The 27,786-nt window shown below is 40.9% G+C and overlaps 2 protein-coding genes across 2 annotated transcripts in view; one reads left to right on the top strand and one right to left on the bottom strand.

Moving 5' to 3' along the window:
• The window catches only part of zcchc8 (zinc finger, CCHC domain containing 8), a 28,477-nt gene extending 17,605 nt beyond the window's left edge, over window positions 1–10,872 (bottom strand). Inside the window, exons 1-6 of the mRNA XM_072587421.1 lie at window positions 10,668–10,872; window positions 8,353–8,395; window positions 7,884–7,958; window positions 7,685–7,790; window positions 7,524–7,601; window positions 781–884 (exon numbers count right to left, since the gene is read on the bottom strand). Coding sequence (XP_072443522.1) covers window positions 781–884; window positions 7,524–7,601; window positions 7,685–7,790; window positions 7,884–7,958; window positions 8,353–8,395; window positions 10,668–10,842 — 581 coding nt within the window. The 5' untranslated portion in view covers window positions 10,843–10,872. The remainder of the gene's footprint in view (window positions 1–780; window positions 885–7,523; window positions 7,602–7,684; window positions 7,791–7,883; window positions 7,959–8,352; window positions 8,396–10,667) is intronic.
• Window positions 10,868–23,908, top strand: LOC140487962 (uncharacterized). Its single transcript, XM_072587419.1, has 4 exons — window positions 10,868–11,563; window positions 20,970–21,099; window positions 22,045–22,178; window positions 22,696–23,908. Exons 1-4 carry the CDS (start codon window positions 11,441–11,443, stop codon window positions 23,590–23,592), a joined length of 1,284 nt encoding a protein of 427 aa, XP_072443520.1. The 5' UTR covers window positions 10,868–11,440; the 3' UTR covers window positions 23,593–23,908.
• The last annotated feature ends 3,878 nt before the right edge of the window (window positions 23,909–27,786 follow it).

Genomic DNA, 27,786 nt, shown 5'->3' with positions numbered 1-27,786 from the left:
GTCTAGCAAACATCCACATTATCTATTTTTGTCCCCCCAAAAAATCCAAAATTTTAAATGTTGCGAAAGGGAAAAGCTGGCAAATAAGCACAAAAAGCATTGGGGTATGCCCAGCCTACCACCAAGGCATTTTGCCGTGGCTGAGAATGTTGGCAGACATGGTGTCTACCAGAAATTCATTTGAGCAACATCAATACACAAAAAAGGCCACTTCCCTGCTCCCCACACAGGGACGATCCAATGTAACTAAGTGACCTTTCAGTTAACTGCGAGGGTGAATACTCTCCTTTTTGATCACTCCATGACCGATGTGGAGAACATAGGCAAGAATGACTACTGTTCCAGCAAAAGTCACCACCTTTATAATCACCACCCACTTCTCTATCTCTGAGGGTCTGCCTGCATGGCTCCAGCAACTTCAACCCCAGTTCGAACTCCTTCCGCCCTGCTTTGAGAGCAACTCGGCTTTTGGAGCACCCTCTCCTTCCGGTTGCAGTCCCCTCATTGACCACTCGTTAATTACACTTCTGAGTTTTTGGCCCTTCAATTGACCTGGTAGCCCTTGGGGGAAGATCTCCATATTTAGTTGAAACAGCAAACCCTTAATTGTTTACTGCTGGAAATGCACCACACTGTTTCTAGCTACAAGCCAAGGGGGTGGATGTTTTTCCCCTTTTGGTTCTAGTCTTGGGACTTGAACTTTATGGGAACATTTTGGCCTTTATCATTGTAATAAAGAAACATTAAACTGAAGTAGAATTATTCCAGTGAGCAGGATACTTGGGTACTTCCCATCCATTTGTCAGCTGTGGATTCTCATTTAGCAATGGCTGTCCGAGTTTGTCAAGGCAAAAGGTAGTGAAGTACTGAACGCTTCCCACAACCTGCATGAAAAAAAAAGTTACAAAAAAAAACTTTCCTCATATGTATTAACTAGCAAAAAGTAGTAATGAGTTTATTACTACAGAAGGAATTCAATTAGAGTTCAAAAGTTCACTGTACATAGATACTTTGACTTTATAGATAGAGAGTGTAGGATCTCATCAAATAAACAGAAAAAAATTCAAATGCTCATTTAAAAATTTACTCTAAAAATAGCAAACAGGAAAAGCACCAAAACAGACCTTGAATCAGACAATTTAAAACTGATGTAAACATTTGTCATCCTTTTGTGGTTTGATATATTAACACTGATTATCCAAGCATTTTGTTTCCCAAATAAAAAAGAAAATATGAATGGACATAAGATTTTAATCGCTATTGAACAAATGTATAAATTTGATTTGGAAAACTGAATTGTACAAAAATTATTAGTATCTGAAATTATTTGTCTCAACTTCAGACAAGCATATTGTAAGGACTGTTATACAGATTGCACAATAAGCACCGGAATTGTAATCAAAAGTAGAGAATTATGGATATTTTTTCCAGTGGCAATATAGATCCTAAGAAACAAAGACTGGGAACAGTATACCAAGTGAATCTTAGTTAAGTTTAGCACAATGTATCCAATAATTAATATGCTTCTAACAATAAGGGACTCAGAGCATAATATATTTTGCCTCCAAAATATATCTTTGTAGATTGGTTTACAATATTGATCACAAGGTTAACAAAATATAAAAGAATTGCGGTAGTTGCAATCCAATAATTTAACTAAATACAAATGCTGGAGGAGATCTACACTGTGATGTAGTACCAACGCACAAAGTCACACAATAAAGATGGTCTAAAACTGCTCTGACCTTCAGCCAAACCACGTATTGAAATATATTAACACAGTAAAAACTGGTATTTTCCCCATAAAGGTTGCAGAAATCATTTGAGGAAGATCACATGAGAGCAGACAAATTGTGGCCCATTCAATTGTGGAATAAGGAATAGATGTTGGAGGCCAATCGGCCTCTCCAGCCTGCTCTGCCATTTCTGGATAGAAAAATAGGTATAAATATTTGACACTGGTGTTCCCAATGCCAAAGTTATCAAACTGTAATAGGAGCAAACTATTTTTTTGAAATTAAATGTGAATTTCAAAACGCAAGTAGTTCAATGCATTACACGTCTTTAATTTGTGACTCCTCACATTTTATATTTTGGACATTTCAAAAAAATTGCCAATCTACTTCACCATTTTATTAAAACAATTCAAAATAACAGTCTCAGTTTTAGCTGCTCACAAAATAACATTATACAAGTTTGACGGTTGAAAACAACTAAAACTGAAATAATTATGCTTCAGATGGCCGTGCAATACAAAACTAAACATACAAGGTTAATGGTAAAGTCCTAGAACTGTGCAAATATTAGCTTTCAATCATTAAAATTAATTTAGAAGTAAAGTAATCTAACTTTACCAAGTTAGATTATATAAACTGGAATAAATGTTTTGCTATACATGCACCACAATAGGAATGCAATAAAAGCTCAGGTAAATCATGTAATGATTAAACATTGCAAAACATCTCAGGTGTTGAGAAATGGTAGGCATGTTAAAATTATTTACATCACTTCACATAAATTAGGATTAAAAATTACTTAATACTGGCATTACAATGCTTAGAAGACACTTAGGTAAGTACATGAATGTGAAGCGTTTGGAGGGATAAGGGTCAGGAGCAGGCAGGTCGGATTAGTTTAGTTTGGGAGTAATTTAGCAGGGATTGGTTGGACGAAAGGGTTTGTTTCAGTGCTGTATGACTCTGATTCTATGACTCCAAAAGCTTGCATCCATGTACTAACATTGAAAACCTAAGCATTCTCCTCTTATCTTGGTAGCAGACCCAGCTTGCAAAATTATATGGAAATAGACTTAAACCCATTAAAACCCAATTCAAATTTGTCAAAGCCTCTCTGAAAGCTCCCTACTGCAGTCTACTCAACCTTCCCTGGTTCTTTCTCTGAAATCGTTCAATTGCCGGGGATAAAATCTTTACAAGCAGTCCATTAAGGGTTGAACACATTTATTCAAACATTTACTACAGTATCACAGTTACAGAGTAACAAGATACCAAACCCTAGTGTAAGTAGAGGTTCTAAAACCTCAGCAGAGTAGCGGTACCAGCACTTACCAACCTTGTGATCTCTCAAACTACTCTGAAATAACACTCTCAATCTTTAGTATTTATACAATTTTTACCCACTAAACATGTCAATCAAACTCATACCGATGAACATGATGTCCTCCCCACATTCCTGCTGTGCTTGTGATGAACTTGTTAATCTTTTGATCATATTACTAGAATGATGATGAAACTGCTCTTCTACTGAATCAGGTGATGACACCAAGTGTTGACATCAAGTGTGGTCACATACTCATTACATTATATCCTTGTTTAAACTTTATGACTGACTTTTTTAAAAAAAATGTCTTAAACTCATACCTAATTGTTTTCCACCTCACATGCTTGGTCAGTAAACTTGATTCAAACCCCTATTGTCTTTCCTCGTACGTACTTCAAGTGATCGGTCAAAGGCTTTTGATCTTCCTTAATGACTAATTGTTAAGTTTCATAGCTCCCTACATTTGCTACATTTGCTCTTGTACAGAGCTAGAGTTCCTGCTTTTTCCAGCAAAGTTATCCTACTTAATACTTTTTCATTTTGCATTATTTCTAACATTCTTTGGGTTCTTTAATTTTATGTTTTGCTCTTCACGTCCTTTCTCAAAGGGATCCATCCTCCCTTTATACAGCATTTTACATCACAGCCAGTCATGCACACAAGACACAACCACCTGTCACTGCCCCATAGTCATGCCACCCAAAAACAACATAAAGTGAGGGGAAATCCCCCACGTGAATGTCAGGACCCTGAAGTGGGTGTGGAGACAGAGGACCATGGACTTGTAAGTAGAGATAAGTTAAGAAGTTGAGACTTTAAAAGTGGGACGGATATTGGATCAGTTGGTTGTCAGAACTCCTTTGCATTGGTTATGCCAGGATGAACCCTAAAACGAGAAATGATTCAGGCACCTATTAGGATGTTTAAATAAATAAAAAAGTTGGGAAATGAAATTTGGCTGACAGGAGGAACTTGGGACAGAGGAGGCAATTTGGAAATATAATATAGGGACTAAATGGAAAAATTCAATATCTGCAAGGAGAAAGATTGCTGAGGAGATAACAAATAAGTGAGTAAATCTAAACAAGCCAGATGGGAGAATAACACTTGTCAAAGAGGGATCAGAATGTGTGATCATGAGGGAAACCCTAAGTCTCGGGCAGTGCTGAAGAGTCAGTGTGAGGATTTTGACTGAGTAGAGAAAAACAGGAAAAATTGAGAAAGGAGAAGGAAAATAAGGATTCAGGATTGAAATGCCAAGTGGGAGTAAAATGAAAGTGCCTCCTGACATGTTTGGTCTGCCAACCATGTTTCAAAATAATGACACAGATGACAAGCTATGGGTCACAACGCGGATTTCTGACCTCCTCAGGGACACCTATTCAGAACTCACTATATGTCTGAAATCTCCTCAAAGCCATCCTCCTCCCCAAGCAACTGGCCATAATCAAATGAGTTGCCCATGTAATGGACAATATAGACATTAGCAATGGCAATGCCAGAGTTGACAGAGCGGCCAAAAAATACAGCAACAGCTCGCAATCGTGTTCTCAGTGAACCAGTAGGCATTATATCGATCACTTGCCTAGAAAACAACAGGGATAACCAGACAATGTCACTGTGCAGCTTTTACAGGGAGATGCCCCAAACTGGAAAAACAAATATGGAAGACACATGGGTCTTCGTACTCTAAGGCAAAAAGGCCTCTGGATCACTCCAGTTCTCCAAGTGTGTATACCTGATGCTTTGTTACCAGTACTTATTGACTGCCTTCATACGGATACCCACATTGGCAAGGACGGAACATACCATGTTAAATACCTGGTGGCACCCCCCCACCCCACCCCCGACTGGCCAAGGCAGCCTAAAGGTGTATCATATCATGTCCAACATGTCAACAAAATAATGCCGGTCAAGAGATGCAGTGCGTAACAGGGAAAACAACTTTGCCAGGTGGCCCATTTGAGAATATTCATCTTCATTTCATTGAACTGCCGCTTGTTCGTTGCTGTAAATATTGTTTTGTTATTATTTATGTGTTTAGCAGATGGTTTGAAGCCTTTATGACGACTAATAACAAAGCCTCAATGGTGGTAAAATTACTCCTGACAGAGATCATACTGAGTGCCTTGACAGCTCAGTTCAAACAATGGCTCCCACTTTGTAGGGAAAATCAACAAAGAGCTACGTGAGGTGCTGCATATCCAGCAGCAATTCCACTGTGCTTACTACTCTTAAGTGGCACAAATAGTGGAAAGGGCAAACAGGATTCTTAAAACCAAACTAGGTTGATGTTTGAAACAGGCCTCAACTGGTTGAAGGTCTTGCCTTTATCCTGGTATCATGAGGATCATCCCACACTCTACCATTGGACTGTCAGCAGCAGAACCCCTTGGGATGCAGGCACAGGCCCACTCATCTACAAAAGACTTAAATATTATGAGATAGGAAATGCAAAGGTACTTACAGCAGCTAACATAGTTTCTAAAGTTTCTCCATTCACAGGTAAAGCATGCCTTCAGACCACCATCCACCCCTTCACAACCTGATCCAAGTCCCACTTCATTCACCCTGCCCCCTGGACACTTTACCCATTGCGCACTCAATACCAAGTCACATTCCTGGCAACCTTTTGCAGCGCTTCTGATAAACAATTTACCCCATAAGGAATCACACCCATTCTAGCAACCCAACCTGCTCTCCTAGCACCAGCACCGCCTGTGGGAGTAGGAGGACACAATGGATTGAGTCAGCTCCCCAGTCAAGAACACAAAAAGTATTGAAGCTAACAACAGTCCATAAACTTTTTGTCAGTGGCCTTCCTATGGATATTAAATCATGTGAGCTTTACCTTCTCTTTTGACCTTTGAGAAATATGAAAGTTCACTGATCAAGCTGTTAAATTCGATAGCAGAACAGGAGCAGAAACAGCAAAGAATGCATTAAATGGCATTCAATTTAATCCCGGTTGGAATTTGCAAAGGTGAACACGAAGATGGCCAAAAGCAAACTGATGGCTACACCTAACCCACAAACATGCACCCTGCCTTGGGAGCATACTTTATTGCATGGGACCCTTACGATCTTGAAGGAACAGCACTGATCCCTGCATCTCCAGAGGCCTGGGGTCCCTATCCACTGTAGACAACAGAGCTGACCTCTGCCAGACTGGATTTTGTTTTCAGGAAAATCACTGAAGGAGATTTTGGATAACTGGCTTGTTTCCACTCAACTTGGAAGGGGTGGAGTAGTCAGTAAGGACTGAGGATTTAAGAACTTTACTGGTACAGTTTATTTTTTCCACTTGGAAGGATTCTATCTACTGGTTGTTATAATCATTGTATGTTGTGCATCAATAACTTGCTTAAATACTAGCTGTCAGATTCTTATGAATAAGCTGGTAGCGTCTTTGTTCTGCTGATATGTAAAAAAAATCGGAAGTCCCGGGTTGTATTTTTCTGTCTGGTGGCAATCTTATCATATTCTGTAAATGTTGCAGTTTAAAGGAATAACCTAATCACACATTATTTCTGGAAATAATCTAATTGTTTTCCAGTGGCATGTGACTATGGGGGAGTGGCAGAGGGTTGTGTCGTGGGCATGACTGACTGTGATGTAAAACCCTGTATAAAGAGAGGATGGATCCCTTATTCATAGCTTCACTTGATATGCTCCGCAAGCATCGTGAAGATTGTTAACTGATGCTCCAAAAACGTGCAGATGAATAGTGAGTGTTCACAAAAGTTGGCATAGTGCAGATGCATCAAGTGTGTAAAGAATCTCATGAAGGGAACCCAACAAAAGGGATCAGAGAAGTGCAACAACAATACTTCAAAAATGGAGGAAATAAAATCCCTACCACCATCCAAGGAAAAGATCTAACCACTTTGTCAGAAATGTGGCTTTGCTCCTTAATTTAAATAAAAACCTGTTTGCACTTAGTAACAATACTGAAAGAAACTATACATAATAGATTCTACATTATAATGACCATGAAGTTAATCAACGTTGAACAATGTAGACTGAATGTTTAAATATTCTAAAATCCTGTTCACTTTTGCTGTTCAGCAAAATGCCTTAGAATTTCCCCTCAGAAGATTAAATAATTCAAACATAAATTATGATTTATCTGATACTTTACTGAAGAAATAATTGTTCAAAAGGAGCCATAAACATGACTCCCACAATTGTACCACACTCAAGCCCACCCCTCATCTGTTATTCACATGCATTTGCAACAGGGGCAAGTAGACAGCAATCAGTACAGAAACCTTGGGTGGTGTACAATAACCCAGCTCAGCTCCAAACTGCACTGCTCCTACAGCCAGCCTAACCAAGACCAGTTTACTCAGCCAGAGACCAAAGATTGAACCAAAGTCCCCGCAGCTCAGTACAACAGAATTCCAACTCTATTGCACAGTTTTCATAATTTGAAAAAAATTAAAGTTGGACTTTCCACTTACATGAAACGCTTCTTTGATCTTCTTTCCTGCATTCGATGTTTTCACTTTCAGGTGCTCCTCTAGCAGCACACTAGATGGCTGAAAAGATAGATAAATACTTTCGCTTGCAAATTTTAACAACACTTATGAAATGAAAGCTATATTTTGTCAAATATATTCACCTGAGGTTTCACATTAAATGATGTTTTTTCTGGGTCACTTTGCATTTCTTTTTCATATCTTTCAATTAAACTTGTGATGAAGTCTTCAATTTCTTGATGAAACTGTCTGAAATTAAAATCAGTGTACAAATCAGAATGGCTGGTGTCAAATTGGAAGTATGCAAAAGAAGCAATAAGACTTAATGATTCTGAAACTTACTTTGAAATATTGTTGTTCATAAACAAGATCTGAACCATTGGACCATCTGTTTTGGAGTCACTCACGACTATTTTACTGGCACAAATAAAAAGTTAGTTTAACATAAACGTTCAAAACTTAGGAAATATGGAATCAAATCTAAATTAACACTTAGATAGCAAATCAAACACAAACCACTAAACAAATTACTTTTTGCCCATGTAATCTTATTAAATTATACAACATGTCAAGAAGTGGGTCCATGTCTTATAAGATGCATTAATAGCTTTTATATAATGGTATTTACAAGCCAAAAATTAGAATATACAAACTGGTCAAATATTGCCATGCAACTAATTCACAAGTATGGAAATAAAAGTATATACAATGAAATATAGAATATTTGTGATGGATTTTTATAATTAGACACAATATTACATAGTTCGTGTTTAGAGTTGGAGAGAATGTTGGCTCTCAACTTTCATGTTACCTTGGCTGGGTCAATAGGTTCAACTTCCTCTTCAGTTCCTGATGTTAAATAGCTGTCAAGGAAAACATCCTTACGCACCATACTGACAATAAGCATTCAAGATCAAACCTTAAATATATTTTTCAAAAAATATTTAAATGTGACAAATAACATATTAAAGTACTACCTCTGCATTACTCAACACATCTTTTACCACACATCATACCAGAAATACAACGGTTACAACAATCCATTTATTCTTTGATTTTCTCTCTTTAAAAGATGAATTACTAAGGATGATACTCAACCCTCAGAATTAAAATAAAGAAATGCTAGACAATATCATGTAAAAACAATATAAATTGGCATCTAACTAATATGTATTTACAATAATCTTTGTTCAAACTGGACAGAATCTACACAATCATGTAGAAAAAGTCAAGTTTTTTTCTAATTCTAACTACACATTCATCAGCTTAGCTTTACACCAAAGTAAAACATACAGTACAAGTGCACATTGTGATAATATTCCAAAATTTACTAAGAGGTGGGAAATAAGATCAAGAACATTGCCTCTCATGCTTTCAGCTTGCCAACTCAAAGAATCAAATCTATTGGGAAGCATACAGACTGGCTCACAACCTGAACGTAGTTTCTAATCACCTTAAATATCATCAGAATAACCCATTATTAAACGTCAGTACTTAGTATGGCTATAGACACATTCTTTCCCCAATTTGAGAAATATGTGAAACAGAAAACATATCTATGTGCACAAACCTCCAGGCAGATGGCAGTTTCAAGTGAATATTTGAAGTGCATTAACACCATTACAAAACAGTAAAACTCATGCAAAAGTTTGCCTTTGCGCCTACATTTCAACTATATAGTGCAAATGGAGGCTAAATCAGGGTTAGGTCAAGTTTTACTCAATCTGGTTTGTCTTCAAACCCAATTGTGTACATGATTAATTTGTGAACCAAAGAATAAATTATACCTCATTGCTTACTGGAGTCATACACCATGGAAACAGACCCTTCGGTTCACACCAACATGTTCCCTAAGTAAACTAGTATCACCAGCCTCTGCTTGGCCCATATCCCTCCAAACCTTTCCTATTCATGAACTTATCCAATGTCTTTTAAATGTTGTAACTGTACCTGTATCCACTACTTTCTCTAGTAGTTCTTGCCACATAGGAACTACTGTAAAAAAAAAGTTGCTTCCCAATGTCCTTTTTAAATCTTTCTCCTCTCACCTTAAAAATAGACCCATTGGTTTTGAACACCCCCACTCGAGGGAAAACACCCTTGTCAATGTCCCTCATGATTTTGTAAATCTTAAGATCACCTTCAATATCCTATGCTCCAGTGTAAAAAAAGTCTCAGTCTTTCCAGGTATTTAAAAAAAAATCTCAAATGTTCCATTCCCAGAAACATCCTGGAAAATCTTTTCTAAGCCCTCTCCAATTTAATTATATCCTTCCTATAGCAAGGCGACCAGAACTGTACACAGTACACATGCCTCACCAACATCCTACACAACCTCAACATGACGTCCCAACTCCTATACTCAAAGGAGTGAGCAATGAAGGCAAGTGTGTTAAACACCTTCTTAACCATCCTGTCTACCTGTGACGCAAATTTCAAAAACGTATTGCACTACAATTTAATTTTTTTTCAGAGTCCGACGAACAATTTAAAATATTGAGTCATATAAATAATGCATATTCATAGCGGTCTGAAAACAGACAATCCAAATCTCCTCCGGAAAATAAGTGAATAAACTCTACAAGCGTGATAAAAAGGATTTTTTTTTAAAAAGGCGTTTCAAATTCGCGAAATTTACATCCACTCCTACATTAAAAGTATATAAAAACGCCCTACGCCTTAAATGTATTTACCCCAAAATGAGACACAGTTAAATTTTCTCCTAACTTTGCATATTTAAAATCGTGTAGCCAATGTGTAGGGAACAGTAAAAGAGAACTAAGGGGGAAAAAAAACCCGGTTGTTTCTAATCCAGGTGTTGTTGAGCTTTCTCAGGAAACTGAAATGAAATTAGAAAGAGATGACACACAGGCCTATGATCCGGGCCTATCCGGTGAAGCCAAACCAAGAAGTGAAACCTCCTCAAAAAAAATCCAGAATTTAAAAAAAAACACGGTTAACCGCGATCTGAAAGAACAACAACGAATGCCTGAGGACAGCGAGTGAACGCCGTTAAACCGCCGTTCTGCCCCGTCTCCTTGAACGCGGCTTCTCGACACGAGCCAATCGCTCCCGAGGCGCCCCGTTTGATTTTTCGAGGAACATTTCTTTTAAAAGAAAGGATATTCTCCGCTTTCAGGTAACATATTCTCTCCTCGCATTCCAACAGTTTCTCCCTCATAGCCTCTGCCTCACCCACATCTTCGGAGTCGTTAAAGCGGATGTGCGAAGGTTTTGAATCATCAAACTCTTCAAACAACTCGCGGTCCCCGAAATCCAAATCCACCCTCTCGGCGGCCATCTTGTCACTAGGCGGCAAGTGACGTGTCGGGTTAAAGGGCGGGGTTCAGAGTGCAGGCCATTGTGACCCTTCGGGCTGGTTTCGTGGTGATTGACGGAACCGTTTGTCTTAAGCATTTATTAACCGTCTCTTGTTCTTACCGCTCATCGTGGTCTCACATTAATTAGAGAGCCGCGTTAGTGAGTCTCCCGTCAATGTTAAGACCAACTGTGTAGGTGCAGCTGTTAACATGCAGAAAAAGCTGGCAGCACAATATGTGAAATGCTAGTTCAATTTTCAAGTCAAGAACTGGCAGAAAGGGCAGGAGATTTGTTCTGGGAAATAGAACCGGCAGAGACACGATGGGCCGAACGACCTCCTTCTACGCTGTAGTAAATCTGTGACTCTGAGAACGATTGAGATTTTGGTGGGCCTGGATCACTTACTGACGAGGAGCGACAGTATCGGGGACAGTCGTCATTCTCATTCAAGAGTTCATTAGTCTGTTACGCATTTAAAACGTACCTTCTTTTTGGAGTTTCTCTCGGAACAGGAACCAACTTCATCGTGAGATCTGACTAATTCTGTTCCTCCAAGGAATGTCGCAAAAAAAATAATCATGGCAACTGTTGAACGTTTTCCCCTGCGTTTACCAGAATGGAGCGTGGGTCTCCGAAAATTCAGATATGTGTTCTTGAGTCCTCCCAATTCAGTTAATGTGTGTCAAGATTTTCAGGCGAAGGTTCGTGTTATCTAAATTAATAAAATTAGAGTGTTTGTTGTTTTCTCACAGCATTTAAATGTCTTACGATTTTGGATGATAAAGTGTGAATTCCCTAACTTTTAAAATGCCCATTATTAAACAGAAAAGGGTAAGATGACAGCTGTAATTTTAACATGTATCATATTCGTCAACTTAGTTTATACAATATAAATGTTTATATTTTGGAAAATGGAAAATAATTAGAATGGATAAACTGTTGGTTTTAGTGTAGTTTCTCTATCCATAACAATTGAAAACGCTAAAGCAATGTATATCTGAATTATTGCTTTCTTGCAGTGTTCAAATAAGTAAAAACATGAATCAGTTTGTAAGCTTCCTTGCTGAGCTGGAAGGTTTGTTGTCAGATGTTTTGTCGCCATGCTAGGTAACATCATAAGTGAGCCTCCAGTGAAGCACTGGTGTTTAGTCCCACTTTCTATTCATGTGTCTTGGTCTGTTAAGGTGGGTGATATCATTTCCGGTTCTTCTTCTCAGAGATTGGGAAATGGGGTCCAAATCGATGTGTTTATTGATGAACTCCGTCAATTAAAAAACATTGATTTGGACCCCATTTCCCAACCTTTATTGCCATTGTCATTTCCAATACCAGATGGTCCGCCTGATTTAATTTTCTTTATTGAAACTTGATACCAATTGATACAACTGAGTGGCTCGCCAGGCTATTTCACAGGGCAATTTAGAGTAACTACATTGCTCTGTGTCTGGAGTTGCAAGTAGGGCAGATGTTAGTGAATTAGATGGGTTTTTCCTACAATCAGCAGTGGTTTTGTGGTCCTTGTTAGGTTGTTAATTCCTGATATTTATTAAATTCAATTTCCACTATCTGCTAAGGCGGTATTCAAACCTGTGTCCTGAGAACGTTACCTGAATTTCTGGATTAATAGTCCAGCGATAATACCAGAAGGCCATCACCTTCCCACTTGAACTTAAAGGATGATGTGGAGGAGCCGGTGTTGGACTGGAGTGGACAATTTGATTAAAAATCACACTACACCAGGTTATAATCAACTAGGAGAAAGTGAGGACTGCAAATCAGAGCTGAAAAATGTGTTGCTGGAAAAGCGCAGCAGGTCAGGCAGCATCCAAAGAGCAGGAGAATCGACGTTTTGGGCATAAGCCCTTCAGGAATGAGGAAGGTGTGCCAAGCAGGCTAAGGTAAAAGGTGGGGAGGAGGGACTTGGGGGAGGGGTGGAAGGAGGTTAAGGTGAGGGTGATAGGCTGGAGAGGGGGTGAGGGCAGAGAGGTCGGGAAGAAGATTGCAGGGCAAGAAGGCGGTGCTGAGTCAGAGGGTTGGGACTGAGATAAGGTGGGGGGGAGGGGAAATGAGGAAGCTGGAGAAATCTGCATTCATCCCTTGTGGTTGGAGGGTTCCTAGGCGGATGGGGCGCTCTTCCTCCAGGCATCGTGTTGCCATGGTCTGGCGATGGAGGAGGCCAAGGATCTGCATGTCTTTGGCGGAGTAGGAGGGGGAGTTAGTGTTCAGCCACGGGGCGGTTGGGTTGGTTGGTGCGGGTATCCCGGAGGTGTTCTCTGAAACCTTCCGCAAGTAGGCGGCCTGTCTCCCCAGTGTAGAGGAGGCCATGTCGGGTGCAGCGGATGCAGTAAATGATGTGTGTGGAGGTGCAGGTGAATTTGTGATGGATATGGAAGGATCTCTTGGGGCCTTGGAGGGAAGTGAGGGGGGAGGTGTGGGCGCAAGTTTTGCATTTCTTGCGGTTGCAGGGGAAGGTGCCGGGAGTGGAGGTTGGGTTGGTGGGGGGTGTGGACCTGACGAGGGAGTCGCGGAGGGAGTGGTCTTTCTGGAATGCTGATAGGAGAGGGAAGGGAAATATATCCTTGGTGGTGGGGTCTGTTTGGAGGTGGCGGAAATGACGATGGATGATGCGATGTATCTGGAGGTTGGTGGATTGGTAGGTGAGGACCAGTGGGGTTCTGTCCTGGTGGCGATTGGAGGGGCGGCGTTCAAGGGCGGAGGAGCGGGAAGTGGAGGAGATGCGGTGGAGAGCATCGTCAACCACGTCTGAGGGGAAATTGCGGTCTTTGAAGAAGGAGGCCATCTGGGTTGTTCGGTATTGGAATTGGTCCTCCTGGGAGCAGATGTGGCAGAGGCGAAGGAATTGGGAATATGGGACGGCGTTTTTACATGGGGCAGGGTGGGAGGAGGTGTAATCAAGGTAGCTAAGGGAGTCGGTTGGTTTATAGTAAATGTCTGTGTTGAGTCGGTCGCCTGAGATAGAAATGGAGAGGTCTAGGAAGGGGAGGGAGGAGTCTGAGACGGTCCAGGTAAATTTGAGGTCGGGGTGGTAGGTGTTCGTAAAGTGGATGAACTGTTCAACCTCTTCGTGGGAGCACGAGGTAGCACCAATACAGTCATCGATGTAGCGGAGGAAAAGGTGGGGGGTGGTGCCAATGTAGCTGCGGAAGATGGACTGTTCCACCTATCCAACAAAGAGGCAGGCATAGCTGGGGCCCCTGCGGGTGCCTGTGGCTACTCCTTTGGTTTGGAGGAAGTGGGAGAATTGGAACGAGAAGTTGTTCAGAGTGAGGACCAGTTCAGTCAGTCGAAGGAGGGTGTCAGTGGTTGGTATGGTGGGAAAGGAAGAAGTGGAGGGCTTTGATGCCTTCGTGATGGGGGATGGAGGTGTATAGGGACTGGATGTCCATGGTGAAGATAAAACGTTGGGGGCCGGGGAACCACCGTTGGGTGGTGTCCCGAACGTAGGTGGGGAGTTCTTGGACTAAGGGGGACAGGACTGTGTCGAAGTATGCAGAGATGAGTTCAGTGGGGCAGGAGCAGGCTGAGACAATGGGTCGGCTGGAGCAGTCAGGTTTGTGGATTTTGGGCAGGAGGTAGAAACGGGCGGTGCGGGGTTGTGGGACTATGAGATTGGAGGCGGTGAATGGGAGATCCCCTGAGGTGATGAGGTTATGGATGGTCTGGGAGATGATGTTTTGGTCAGGTTATAGTCCAGTAGGTTTATTTGGAAGCATTAGCTTTCGGAGCGCTGCTCCTTCATCAGGTGGTTGTGTGGAGAATAAGACTATAAGACACAGAATTTATAGCAAAAGATTACAGTGTCATGCAACTGAAATGATACATTGAACAAACCCGGATTGCTGTTAAGTCTTTCATCTTTTAGAATGGGTTGCAGGTTTTGGTTCATTAGTATATAAACCCCAAAACTACTTTTTAAGTCACCTTCTCAAGATAACTTAAGGTTTTATAACAAAAGGTGACATCTCAGCTTAGACATTGCATTAAAAGTGTGAGGTTAGTCTGTCTGCTTCCTAATTTTGAGTCAGACAGGTTCTATTTCCAAAGTGGAATTTACAAACTATTACATGCATTGACTGCCAGCAGATTGTGCATCTTTGAAGCAAAATAGAATGTATCTGCAAATACAAATTCACCTCATTGACTTACATGTGTGTGCGCCTGCATGAGAGAGTGAGTGTGCATGTGAATGAGTGTGTATTTGCACGTGTTAAAGATTATTAAAGTGTCTGTGTGAGTGCGATAGAATATAAGCCTGTGAGAAGTTGTGTGCATGGGTGTGGTTGTGGGTGATGCCATGAACCCAAAGTCCTGGTTGAGGCTATCCTCATGGGTACCGAACTTGGCCATCAGTCTCTGCTTGGCCGCTTTGTTATTGCCTATCCTGAAGTCTGCCTTGGAGGATGGTCACCCAAAGATCTGAGGCCGAATGTCCCTGACCGTTGAAGTATTCCCCGACTGGGAAGGAACACCCCTGTTTGGTGATTGTTGTGTGGTGTCCATTCATCCATTGTTGTAGCGTCTGCTTGGTTTTGCCAATGTGCCATGCCTAGGGGCATCCTCCAAACCAAAGAGGCCCAGCTATGTCTGCCTCTGTCAGGTACGTGGAACAGTCCATCTTCCACAGTTACACCAGTACCACCCCCCACCTGTGTCTCCGCTACAGTGATGACTGTATCGGCGCTACCTTATGCTTACACAAGGAGGTTAAACATCCGCTTCATCAACACCTTTCACCCCAACCTCAAATTCACCTGGACCATCTTGGACACCTCCCTCCCCTTCCTGGATCAACTAATTAGGGACATCGACTCCCACAACTACCTATACTACATCTTCTTCTACCCTACCTCCTGTAAAAACGCCATCCCTTATTTCCAATTCCTCCGACTCCTCCACATCTGTTCCCAGAATGACCAATTTCACCTGAAAAAAAATCCCAGATGGTGTCCTTTCAAAATCACCATTTCCCTTCCCACGTGGTCAGTGATGCCCTCGAGTGCGTCCCCTCCATCTCCCACATCACCGCCCTTGAACCCCACCTCTCCCAACGCAGCAAAGACAGAAACCAGCCCCCCCCCCCCCCCCGTCTTCACCTTCCATGCTACCAACCACTGCATGCATCGCAGCATCCTCTGCCAATTCCGCTACATACAAATGGACCACACCGCCAGAGACGTAGTTCCCTTCCCACTCCTATCAGCGTTCCAGTGAGACCATTCCCTCCGTGTCTCCCTCATCAGATCCATGCCGCCCACCAGCCCACACCGTTGCACCCAATGTGGTATCCTCGACATCGGGGAGACAGGACACCTACTTACAAATCACTTCAGAGGACATCTCTGGGACACCTGCACCCACCAACCCCACCACCCTGTGGCTGAGCACTTCAACTCCTCCTCCCACTCTGTCAAGGAAATGCAGGTCCTGGGCCTCCTCCATTGCCAAACCCTCACCACCTGGAGGAAGAACACCTCATATTCCGCCTTGGGACCCTGCAACCATAGGGGATCAATGTGGATTTCAACATTTTCCTCATTTCCCCTACCCCCACTTTATCGCAATCGCAAGCCGCCAACCTATCACCTTCTCCCTCACCTTCATCTACCTATCACTTTCTCAGCTACCATCCCCCTCCCCCTCACATTTATCATTCAGCCCCCCAGCCAATAAGCCTCATTCCTGATGAAGGGCTTATGCCCAAAACATTTGATTCTCCTGCACCTTGGATGCTTCCTGATCCTCTATGCTTTTCCAACACCATACTCTTGACTCTAAGCAGCCTTGCCTACACGTATTAGATAGACAACATTGGCCGAGTCACAAGAGTACCTGTAGCGTACACCGTGTATGATGAAGGAGCAGCGCGTTGAAAGCTAGTGCTTCCAAATAAACCTGTTAGACTATAACCTGGTGCTGTATGATTTTGAACTTAAAGGAGTCATTAACATACCTTATACTTTTAACTTTTTTTCGCACGTAGAAAATAATTAAACAGCAATTAAAGAAAAAATTGCAGTCCATGTTCTTACAACACAAAATCCATGTTCCCAACATTGTGTTCTCATCATAAAACAAAACATCCTTCTTCAACAACAGAATAATTTCATAGGGCAAGCATTTCTGTTTATAAAGCAGTCTGACAGTTGGTGGAGTTGTATCTATTCAGTTCATTTCAGAAATACCTTTTTTGTCCCAACATTTCCTTCACTCTAGCAATATTAATTAGAGTCATAGAGATGTACAGCATGGAAACAGACCCTTCGGTCCAACCCATCCATGCCGACCAGATATCCCAACCCAATCTAGTCCCACCTGCCAGCACCCGACCCATATCCCTCCAAACCCTTCCTATTCATATACCCATCCAAATGCCTCTTAAATGTTGCAATTGTACTAGCCTCCACCACATCCTCTGGCAGCTCATTCCATACACGTACCAACCTCTGCGTGAAAACGTTGCTCCTTAGGTCTCTTTTATATCTTTCCCCTCTCACCATAAACCTATGCCCTCTAGTTCTGGACTCTCCAACTCCAGGGAAAAGATTTTGTCTATTATCCTATCCATGCCCCTCATAATTTTGTAAACCTCTATAAAGGTCACCCCTCAGCCTCTGACGCTCCAGGGAAAACAGCCCCAGCCTGTTCAGCCTCTCAGATTCTCCAACCCTGGCAACATCCTTGCAAATCTTTTCTGAACCCTTTCAAGTTTCACAACATCTTTCCGATAGGAAGGAGACCAGAATTGTACTCAATATTCCAACAGTGGCCTAACCAATGTCCTGTACAGCCGCAACATGACCTCCCAACTCCTGTACTCAATATTCTGACCAATAAAGGAAAGCATACCAAACGCCTTCTTCACTATCCTATCTACCTGCAACTCCACTTTCAAGGAGCTATGAACCTACACTCCAAGGTCTCTTTGTTCAGCAACACTCCCTAGGACCTTACCATTAAGTGTATAAGTCCTGCTAAGATTCGCTTTCCCAAAATGAGGCACTTCACATTTATCTAAATTAAACTTCATCTGCTACCCCTCAGACCATTAGCCAATCTGATAAAAGTCCCTTTGTAATCTGAGGTAACCTTCTTCACTGTTCACTACATCTTTAATTTAGGTGTCATCTGCAAACTTTTATGTAAATGACCAAAGGCAGTGGACCCAGCACCGATCCTTCTGGCACTCCACTGGTCACAGGTCTCCAGTCTGAAAAACAACCCACCACCACCACCCTCTGTCTTCTACCTTTGAACTGGTTCTGTATCCAAATGGCTAATTCTCCTGGTATTCCATGAGATCAAACCTTGCTAACCAGTCTCCCATGGAGAACCTTGTCAAACACCTTACCGAAGTCCATATAAATCACAATACACACAATCGACCCCAACCATTAGCAGTGAGTTCTTTACATGGACTGCACATGCCAGCCCAGATGCTAGTTTACAACTTGATTGGCTTCATAGTATTTTATGACGCATTTCATCTTTTACGGGTGATTTTTAAAAAAACTTTGTGCTATTCAATACCACAATATTATATTTTCACTTTTATCCACGAAATCCATACCCTCTCACCACCCACCTTACTGTCAGTTCAGAATTTAGCTGGTATCCCAGTCTGGTCTGTATCTATTTTTCCATTACTTATTCATTATTACTATTTTCTCTGTACTGTATATTATTGTTGGTAGATTCTATCTAGTTACTGTGTCTATGAAGTGCAAGATCATTTTTTTTTGTTCACCTCATCACACACCTTTAAGCCCATTCTAAATATTGTGAAAGTCTCTTTGTCATGGGACTTTCACTGTGGGCTGTGATGGTATCCTTCTTTATGTTCTATAAATATCCACTTTTATTGATGATGTGTTCTAAACTTTAAGGGATACTTTCATGGTTGAAAAGTAAAGTAGTTTTTGGTTACTTGGGTATAAAATGTGTGAAAGTTATCACCGTCCTCAAAATTTTCCATATTAAACTACATTAAAGCCAATACTCTTTCCTGATACCACTTTAGGATAGGAAATAGCAAACCCAATCATTGAAAAAAAATGCAAAAGTAAAATTTTAGTTTATCTGATATGTTATGTTGTTTTTGGTACTAAATTCCTTAGCCTGGAGAAATTAATTACAGGTTTGCAAAAACTAAACAATTAGGATCTGCATGTGCAGTGGGCTATTAGTGGAAGTTAAAAACAATGACTGCAGATGCTGAAAACCAAATACTGGATTAGTGGTGCTGGAAGAGCACAGCAGTTCAGGCAGCATCCAACGAGCAGCGAAATCAATGTTTCGGGCAAAAGCCCTTCATCAGGAATAAAGGCAGTGAGCCTGAAGCGTGGAGAGATAAGCTAGAGGAGAGTGGGGGTGGGGAGAGAGTAGCATAGAGTACAATGGGTGAGTGGGGGAGGAGATGAAGGTGATAGGTCAAGGAGGAGAGGGTGGAGTAGATAGGTGGAAAAGAAGATAGGCAGGTCGGACAAGTCAAGGAGACAGTTACTGAGCTGGAAGTTTGAAACTATGATGAGGTGGGGGAAGGGGAAATGAGGAAGTTGTTGAAGTCCACATTGATGCCCTGGGGTTGAAGTGTTCCGAGGCGGAAGATGAGGTGTTCTTCCTCCAGGCGTCTGGTGGTGAGGGAGCGGCAGTGAAGGAGGCCCAGGACCTCCATGTCCTCGGCAGAGTGGGAGGGGGAGTTGAAATGTTGGGCCACGGGGCGGTTTGGTTGATTGGTGCGGGTGTCTCGGAGATGTTCCCTAAAGCGCTCTGCTAAGAGGCACCCAGTCTCCCCAATGTAGAGGAGACCACATCGGGAGCAACGGATACAATAAATGATATTAGTGGATGTGCAGGTGAAACTTTGATGGATGTGGAAGGCTCCTTTCTGCCTTCTGCAAAGACCGTTCCCTCCGTGACTACCTGGTCAGGTCCACACCCCCCTACGACCCACCCTCCCATTCTGGCACTTTCCCCTGCCACCGCAGGAACTGTAAAACCTGTGCCCACACCTCCTCCCTCACCTCTATCCAAGGCCCTAAAGGAGCCTTCCACATCCATCAAAGTTTCACCTGCACATCCACCAATATCATTTATTGTATTCGTTGCTCCCGATGTGGTCTCCTCTACATTGGGGAGTTTGGGCGCCTCTTAGCAGAGCGCTTTAGGGAACATCTCAGACACCCGCACCAATCAACCAAACCGCCCCATGGCCCAACATTTCAACTCCCCCTCCCACTCTGCCGAGGACATGGAGGTCCTGGGCCTCCTTCGCCGCTCCCTCACCACCAGACGCCTGGAGGAAGAACACCTCATCTTTCGCCTCGGAACACTTCAACCCCAGGGCATCAATGTGGACTTCAACAGTTTCCTCATTTCCCCTTCCCCCACCTCATCCTAGTTTCAAACTTCCAGCTCAGTAACTGTCTCCTTGACTTGTCCGACCTGCCTATCTTCTTTTCCACCTATCCACTCCACCCTCTCCTCCTTGACCTATCACCTTCATCTCCTCCCCCACACTCACCCATTGTACTCTATGCTACTCTCTCCCCACCCCCACCCTCCTCTAGCTTATCTCTCCATGCTTCAGGCTCACTGCCTTTATTCCTGATGAAGGGCTTTTGCCCGAAACGTCGATTTCGCTGCTCGTTGGATGCTGCCTGAACTGCTGTGCTCTTCCAGCACCACTAATCCAGTATTAGTGGAAGTTAGTACATTAAAATCACTTAACTGAGCAGGACAAGGCATTCGTAGGTTTCCCAAAATTTGTTCAACAAAAATTATTCTTCCTTCTTCTGCATTAACAAGGAATTGAATCAGAAGATTCTCAGTCACAGTTATGACCGATCTAACCATCCCCCATCCCAAAAAAAAACATTAACGGTGAGCCGTATTGGCTGATGATTGGAAAATAGCAAACCTACCTTGCTCAAGTATTTGTTTGTTAAGTCTTGTGAAGAATTACCTCAGTAAGAATGTGGTATGATGCATGAAAAATTAACAAAAAGAAAACAAAAGAATAAGACCATGGATTTGAATTGAGTAATAGACAATTCTTACAATTTTAATTCCTCTTTCCATCATCTTCAGACGAACTTGACACCTCTTTTTCTTGGTGCTGATGTTGTTGCAAAAACTGGCATCCGCACTGAAAATCATCCAAGAATCCATGCAAGATTTGCAAAGAAAGGATTAGCAACCAAGCTCAGCTTTGGTGCAGGTATTATATTCATTTTCTTTTTAATGTAGCAAATAATTAACATGGATATTCAAACAAATGTTTGCAAATCTGTGAGGAAAATGTTTCTTTAATGTTTTATAACTTACTTCAGCTACATCCTGCTTCTAAGATAATTAAGGATGGTGGAGACTACTTAACCAAGTTTAGTTATCATTCCTATTTTGATGATCAGAAAGAACCTAAAGTTCTTCCATTGCTTCTTAACCAATTATTCCTTGAATAATTTCATTAGCTGTACCTTACCATTTGGATATCCAGTGCTTGTAGTGATCATTCTTTGCACAAAAAAAACTTTTAATATCAGTTCTGAAAATCCTTATATATCTTAACGTAAAATAATTTTTAGTTTTTCATAATTCAGATACCCTTTCTTAAGAATTGACAATGTGGTTTTTTTTCTCTTCCTTGCTTTATTTCCAGGCTTAAATGTCTCCATTTCTTTGTTTTGCTGACAAGAACTTGACATAGTACCAGGATCTGGTGCAACGAGACTGCTATACAGTTTGCTCATAACTTTCTTTGACATCTTAATGAACAAGATGGTCAGAGATTATCAGAGTAGGTGAGAATTTGTGGTTAAGGTCACAATCAAATCAACCATTATCATATTGAATGGCAGAGCAGACTTGATGATACGAATGGCCTACCCCCATTCTAAATTTGAATGTTTGTAGACTTGTAATTGGCTATTTTGTGACCAGCTTTTTACCACTTCTATGTGTGGCATTACCCTCACTGCTATCCTTGTTTTTTTTTCAATGTTCTCCCTATTTCTGATGATGGCCTCTGCTGTTATCTCCTTTGCAGCTATTCAATTCGGAAGGTTATCCATAAAAGAAAGTTAATTGCAGCCCCTTTCCATAATGGTTCTTCTGCACTTCTCTTCTACACATATTTATCATTTTTACAATTGTTTACTTTCAGAATTTCGATTTGAAGGACTGAAGGTACCAACTGTGGTGAACAATTTGTGGTTTTACAGCATTCAGGGACTGTTTCAAGTTGCTTTTGAAATGTACACGAAAGACCAACAGTTAGAAGTCCTTGTTGTACTTCAGGTACTATTAGCATTTGAAAGAAATATGTCATTTGTAAAAGATTTTTAAGTTATTGAATTATTCTGAGCTGAAAAGCACTATTTGGCATTATATATTTTCATGTATATGCAACTTAAAATGATACTTCCTTCCCTATGTGCTCCATTAATTTGGATATTGCAATACAAAACTCTAGTATTTTACAATAATTAAAATGTTTTTTGATGACTTAATTAAAATGTTACTCCTAAACAAGTTCTGTGCTGGGAGATTATAGTACTGTAATACAAACCTGGAGGACCATTGTCCACAATTGTGGGTTTTGACTAATGAATGACATGTACTGATTAGATTACATTACAGTGTGGAAACAGGTCCTTCGGCCCAACAAGTCCACACCGAGTCTTGACAAATTGCTGAATTCCTAATTTACCTACATTGACAAAGGATGTGCTAAGCTCTGATGAAAATTAATGCAAGTTAGTTTTTAATCAAAGAGGAAAGTTGATACTTTGGACTACTTTTTTTTTCTTTATAGGATTTGTGGAAAGCAAGGATAAATGACCCTAATCTGAATGAAAAGTATGATATTAAGATCCTGCAAAATTACCCTAAAGAAGGATTGCTTGAAAAACACACTCTTGAAATAAGTGACAACAGAAGTTATAATGCATTGCATTCAAGCATTCAAGGTGGTAATCCTGAACCTGATATCAATGTATATAGGACAGCTGCTTCACCTTTGGATTCTACCCACAATAACATCATTGTTAATCAGGATGACCATAACTATTGTATGCAAGAAGAAAGAATTCTACTGGAAACTGAAAAACCTTGTGCGGATAACCAATTAAATGTGGAGGCTTTGGATTATGATTCTTTGTCTATTAGATTTAGATCAGTTTATCAGGCTTTTAAAGTTTTACCATTTCAAATACAAAAGGAACATGAGAAAACAATTACACAGTTGCTTGATTTTGTAGAACTCCTAATAGGTGAAAATATATCTGCACAGAAATTGGCTGATATGATGCTACAACTGCTGACACATCTTCAAGACATCATTGTCAAAACAGAAACCACTGCAACGGGAGCTAATTCTATTTATTGTAGTCACATGCTTTATAGTGTAAGTAACTGGTTGGGGCATCAATTTTATTCTGCTAATGGCTTGATCAGCAAGCAAGTAGAAGAGTTTAAAACAACTCACATCGACAGAATCACAGACTTGCCACCTGCTGAGGATTTGGTAGATAAATTATTTCCTGAAGCAATGAAGGTTTTGCTGTTAAGCTGGATGGGGCTTGATGATAATTCTGCATTGTGGAAACGGCAAAGTGAATATCCAATTGTGCTGCTTATATTAGAGTTTGCTAATCATAATCTAATCACTGGTGTTGCTCATGTACTGTATTCTAGTTTGATCTGTAAATAAATAAGAGGTTGAACAGTACTTAACCTAGATATCAATGCTTAAATTTAGATATATTTTGAGGATGTTACATAATGTTGAGCAATAAATAATTTCAGAATCTGCAAAGAGATTTGGGAATGTTATTTTTGCTAAATCTCAATTATCATAAACCTTGATTTGATATCAGGGGTGGATGGGGTAATCTGACCAATGGACTAAGTCTGAGAGAAACAAGAAGCAGACACTAGTTGTCTGAAATAAAACCAGAAAATGTAGGAGACACACAGTGAGTGAAAAGGAGACATGTTCACATATTGTGGATCTGGACCTTATTTGAATCTACTAGTTAAAATGATATGGATACTAAACTACAGATCTATCAAAGTATTCTATTGTCTGCAAAGAATCCATGTATCAATGAACTGCATCTTAAGTTTTGCCTTCTTATGTATGCATGAGTATCTTTATTTTTCATTAATTTTTTTTCACTTAAGATTAGAAAAGTAAAATAATAGGTAATGACCCTTATCTCTTCTCAATCTTTTCACTGATAACTGCTGATGTGACATCAGCCATCACAATTTCTCTACTCCTCTTGCTCTGTCTCCCTCTGAACTTGTTGCATTGTAATATTCGTTCCTAACATTTTCATCAAATCTACTGACCAGAGTGTCATAGAGTCATAGAGATGTACAGCAGGGAAACAGACCCTTCAGTCCAACTCATCTATGCCAACCAGATATCCCAACCCAATTTAGTCCCACCTGCCAGCACCCGGCCCATATCCCTCCAAGCCCTTCCTATTCATATACCCATCCAGATGCCTTTTAAATGTTGAAATTGTACTGTCCTTCAGGCAGTTCATTCCATACATGTATCACCCTCTGCATGAAAAAGTTTCCCCTTCACTCTCTTTTATATCTTTCCCTTCTCACCCTAAACCTATGCCCTCTAGTTCAGGATTCCTCCACCCCAGGGAAAAGACTTTGTCTATTTGTCCTATCCATGCCCCTCATAATTTTGTAAACCTCTATAAGATTACCCCTCAGCCTCCGACGCTCCAGGGAAAACAGCCCCAGCCTATTCAACCTTTCCCTATAGCTCAAATCCTCCAACCCTGGCAACATCCTTGTAAATCTTCTCTGAACCCTTTCAAGTTTCACAACATCCTTCCAATAGGAAGACCAGATTTGCACGAAATATTCCAAAAGTGGCCTAACCAGTGTCCTGTGTACAGCTGCAACATGACCTCCCAACTCTGACCAATAAAAGAAAACATACCAAACGCCTTCTTCACTATCCTATCTACCTGCGACTCCACTTTTAAAGAGCTATGAACCTGCACTCCAAGGTCTCTTTGTTCAGCAACACTCCCTAGGACCTTACCATTAAGTGTACAAGTCCTGCTAAGATTTGCTTTGGTGCTGCTTTTGTCTAGGGAACCAATCTTTATCTTGCAGAGTCAAACGTCAACACTTCCTCTGAATTCCCAAGACTATTACCAATCATTCAAGTCACACAGCAGGGTCTCCAACCTCATAATACTCAAATACCAATAAGACACCAATTATACCTATCTCTTGCAAGATCTCCAAATCTACTAGACCAGTTCTATTGGTTCAACTTTTGCTTGCTCCACTAAACTAGTTTTTTCTTTTATGTTGACTCTTATTGTTCAGTGAAGTGAGCTTAAAGAACAGCATTTCACCTTTTATCTGGGTGATAATGATATGGGTGAAAGGTTTTGAATATGAGAGACAAATATGTTGCAATGATATGGATAAAAATAATGGGGCTAATTACATTACAACATTGATGAGTCACAGTAGGGGGGGTACTTTAGGAAAGTCTGTTGCCCCATTTCTCGAGGTTGAAGAAGTGTTTCCCCAATCAACATGTTCGGCTGTAGTAGGGCATGAGCTGCCAAAGTGGTGGAGACTGGTACAAAATTGAACATTTAAAAGGCATCTGGATGGGTACATGAATAGAAATGGTTTAGAAAGATATGGGCCAAGTGCTGGCAAATGGGACTAGATTAGTTTAGGATATACAGGCTCGAAGGTAGAAGACAGAAGGTGGTGGTGGAGGGTTGCTTTTCGGACTGGGTTCACTACTTTTCGTCATTTATATAAACGATTTGGATGTGAACGTAGGAAGTATAGTTAATAAATTTGCAGATGACACCAAAATTAGAGGTGTAGTGGACAGCAAAGGAGGTTACCTCAGAGTACAATGAGATCTTGATCAGTGGGCCAATTGGCTGAGGATTGACAGATGGGGTTTAATTTAGATAAAAGTGATGTGTTGCATTTTGGAAAAGCAAATCTTAGCAGGGCTTATAATCATGAGAAGCATGGATAGTATAATACACAAGATCTTTTCCCTAGAGTGGGGGAAGTCCAGAACTAGAGGGCATAGGTTTAGGGTGAGAAGGGAAAGATATGAAAGGGACCTAAGGGGCAACATTTTCACGCAGAGGGTGGTGCGTGTATGGAATGAACTGCCAGAGGAAATGGTGAACATTGGTATAATTACAGCATTTAAAAGGCATCGGGATGGATATATGAATAGGAAGGGTTTGAGGGATAGGGGCCAAGTTCTGGCAAATGGGACTAGGTTACATAAGGATATCTGGTTGGCATGGACGAGTTGGACCAAAGGGTCTGTTTCCATGCTGTACGTCTCTATGACTTAATATTCTTTTGGACTCAACTTCGAGTTCAATGATTTCAGATCATAACCTTTGCCTCTGTTTTGTTTCATAGAACACCTCAAAGAGGAGGAAATTAGATAAAGGGAACATCTAAGCATTTTTGCGTTTACAAAAATGACAGCAAGCTTTCAATTAAACAGTACCAAGAGTATATGTAAAGATATTTAAAACATGTAGTTTCACTTCAGAAGGTTTGAGAAATTTAATGCTTTTCCCAGTTTTGTAGTTTATCTATTCTGGTGTTAGATGCATAACCATATTGCAAGTAGCAGAAGGTTTCCCTACATCTAAGCTGGCAAAAGGCAATATGTAAAATGGAATTATGCAAATCAGGAAGGTCCTTATGCTCCAGAAGTGTATAATAACATCTCTAAACAGCACAACATTGAGGGCCTTTACCATGCTGTACTGTTCTATCTTCTGTACAGGATTGATTTTTAAAAATCTATCCTAAGGAACTCGAGATTTTCTGGAAATAAGTCCACAAGTATCTATGTACTTGATTTGACTCCAAACAGCGGAGTTTTCTCCTATTCCTACTGACAATAGATTTACACAGGCTTCTGATGCCACACTTGGTCAAATGCATCCTTAATATCGATTAGTCATTGTTTTCCTCCCCTCTGGAGTTCAGTTCTTTTGTCCGTGTTTGAATCAAGACTATAACAGGTTCAGGAAACGAGTACCACTGGCAGAATTCAAATGGAGCCTTGTCAAGCAAATTATTAGTAAACAAATGCTGCCTCGATAGCAACATTGATGACACCTTCTCTAACTTTATTGATGATCAAAAGTAGATTGGAGATTGGATTTGTTCTTTTATGGTATAGGAAACACCTGGCAATTTTTCACATCATTACATAGATGATTATATTGAGCCGTACTGGAACAGATTAGCTAGGGGTGCAGCAAGTTGTGGGGCACATATCATCAGTACTATTGCTGAAATGTTGTCAGGGCTCCCCGTATTTGCAGTATTCTGTGCAGCCTTCAGCCACTTGTTCAATAAATGAGAATCAAATTGGCTATCTTCAACAATCAGTGATTGTCAGGATCTTTTCAGGAACCTGACAGATCAGCTACTCAGCAGTCCTGACTGAAGATATTTGCAAATATTTCATGTCTTTTCCATTAATGTGCTACCCCATGTGGGATATAGGTAAAGCAGTGTTACTTCTGCAATCATAATTGTTTATGCAAGATAAATGAACTCACACCAGTGTATAATTGTTTCAGCCAAGAGCTGAGTTAAGAAGAATGAAAACTATGTGAAGGAAATATATAATTGTTTTTGCATTATCTAAAATGTGCATACAAGAATGAAATGTGCCTGCAAACACAGACAAATAGATAAGGTGCTGTGAGGGGAAGGGGTGCAGGTTATGCTAGATATGCCTGTACAAACAGTTACAGCATCTGTTTCCCGCTTCAGCAAAAACAACAAAAGACCACCATCAAAAGGTCATAAAGCTTGGTGTGAATAAAAGGCTAAAAGAAAATAT

This window comes from Chiloscyllium punctatum, chromosome 17, assembly GCF_047496795.1.
Source record: "Chiloscyllium punctatum isolate Juve2018m chromosome 17, sChiPun1.3, whole genome shotgun sequence".
Taxonomy (NCBI): Eukaryota; Metazoa; Chordata; class Chondrichthyes; order Orectolobiformes; family Hemiscylliidae; genus Chiloscyllium; species Chiloscyllium punctatum.
Note: the sequence above shows the minus strand (reverse complement) of the source record. Positions and strands in the feature narration are given on the sequence as shown.

Bases quoted from the DNA above. Each gene is read 5' to 3' on its own strand.
- LOC140487962 (XM_072587419.1), top strand. From the start codon at position 11,441: ATGGCAACTGTTGAACGTTTTCCCCTGCGTTTACCAGAATGGAGCGTG. The intron at 11,564-20,969 runs GTTCGTGTTATC...CATCATCTTCAG, and splicing joins GTCAAGATTTTCAGGCGAAG to ACGAACTTGACACCTCTTTT. The intron at 21,100-22,044 runs GTATTATATTCA...GTTTACTTTCAG, and splicing joins CAAGCTCAGCTTTGGTGCAG to AATTTCGATTTGAAGGACTG.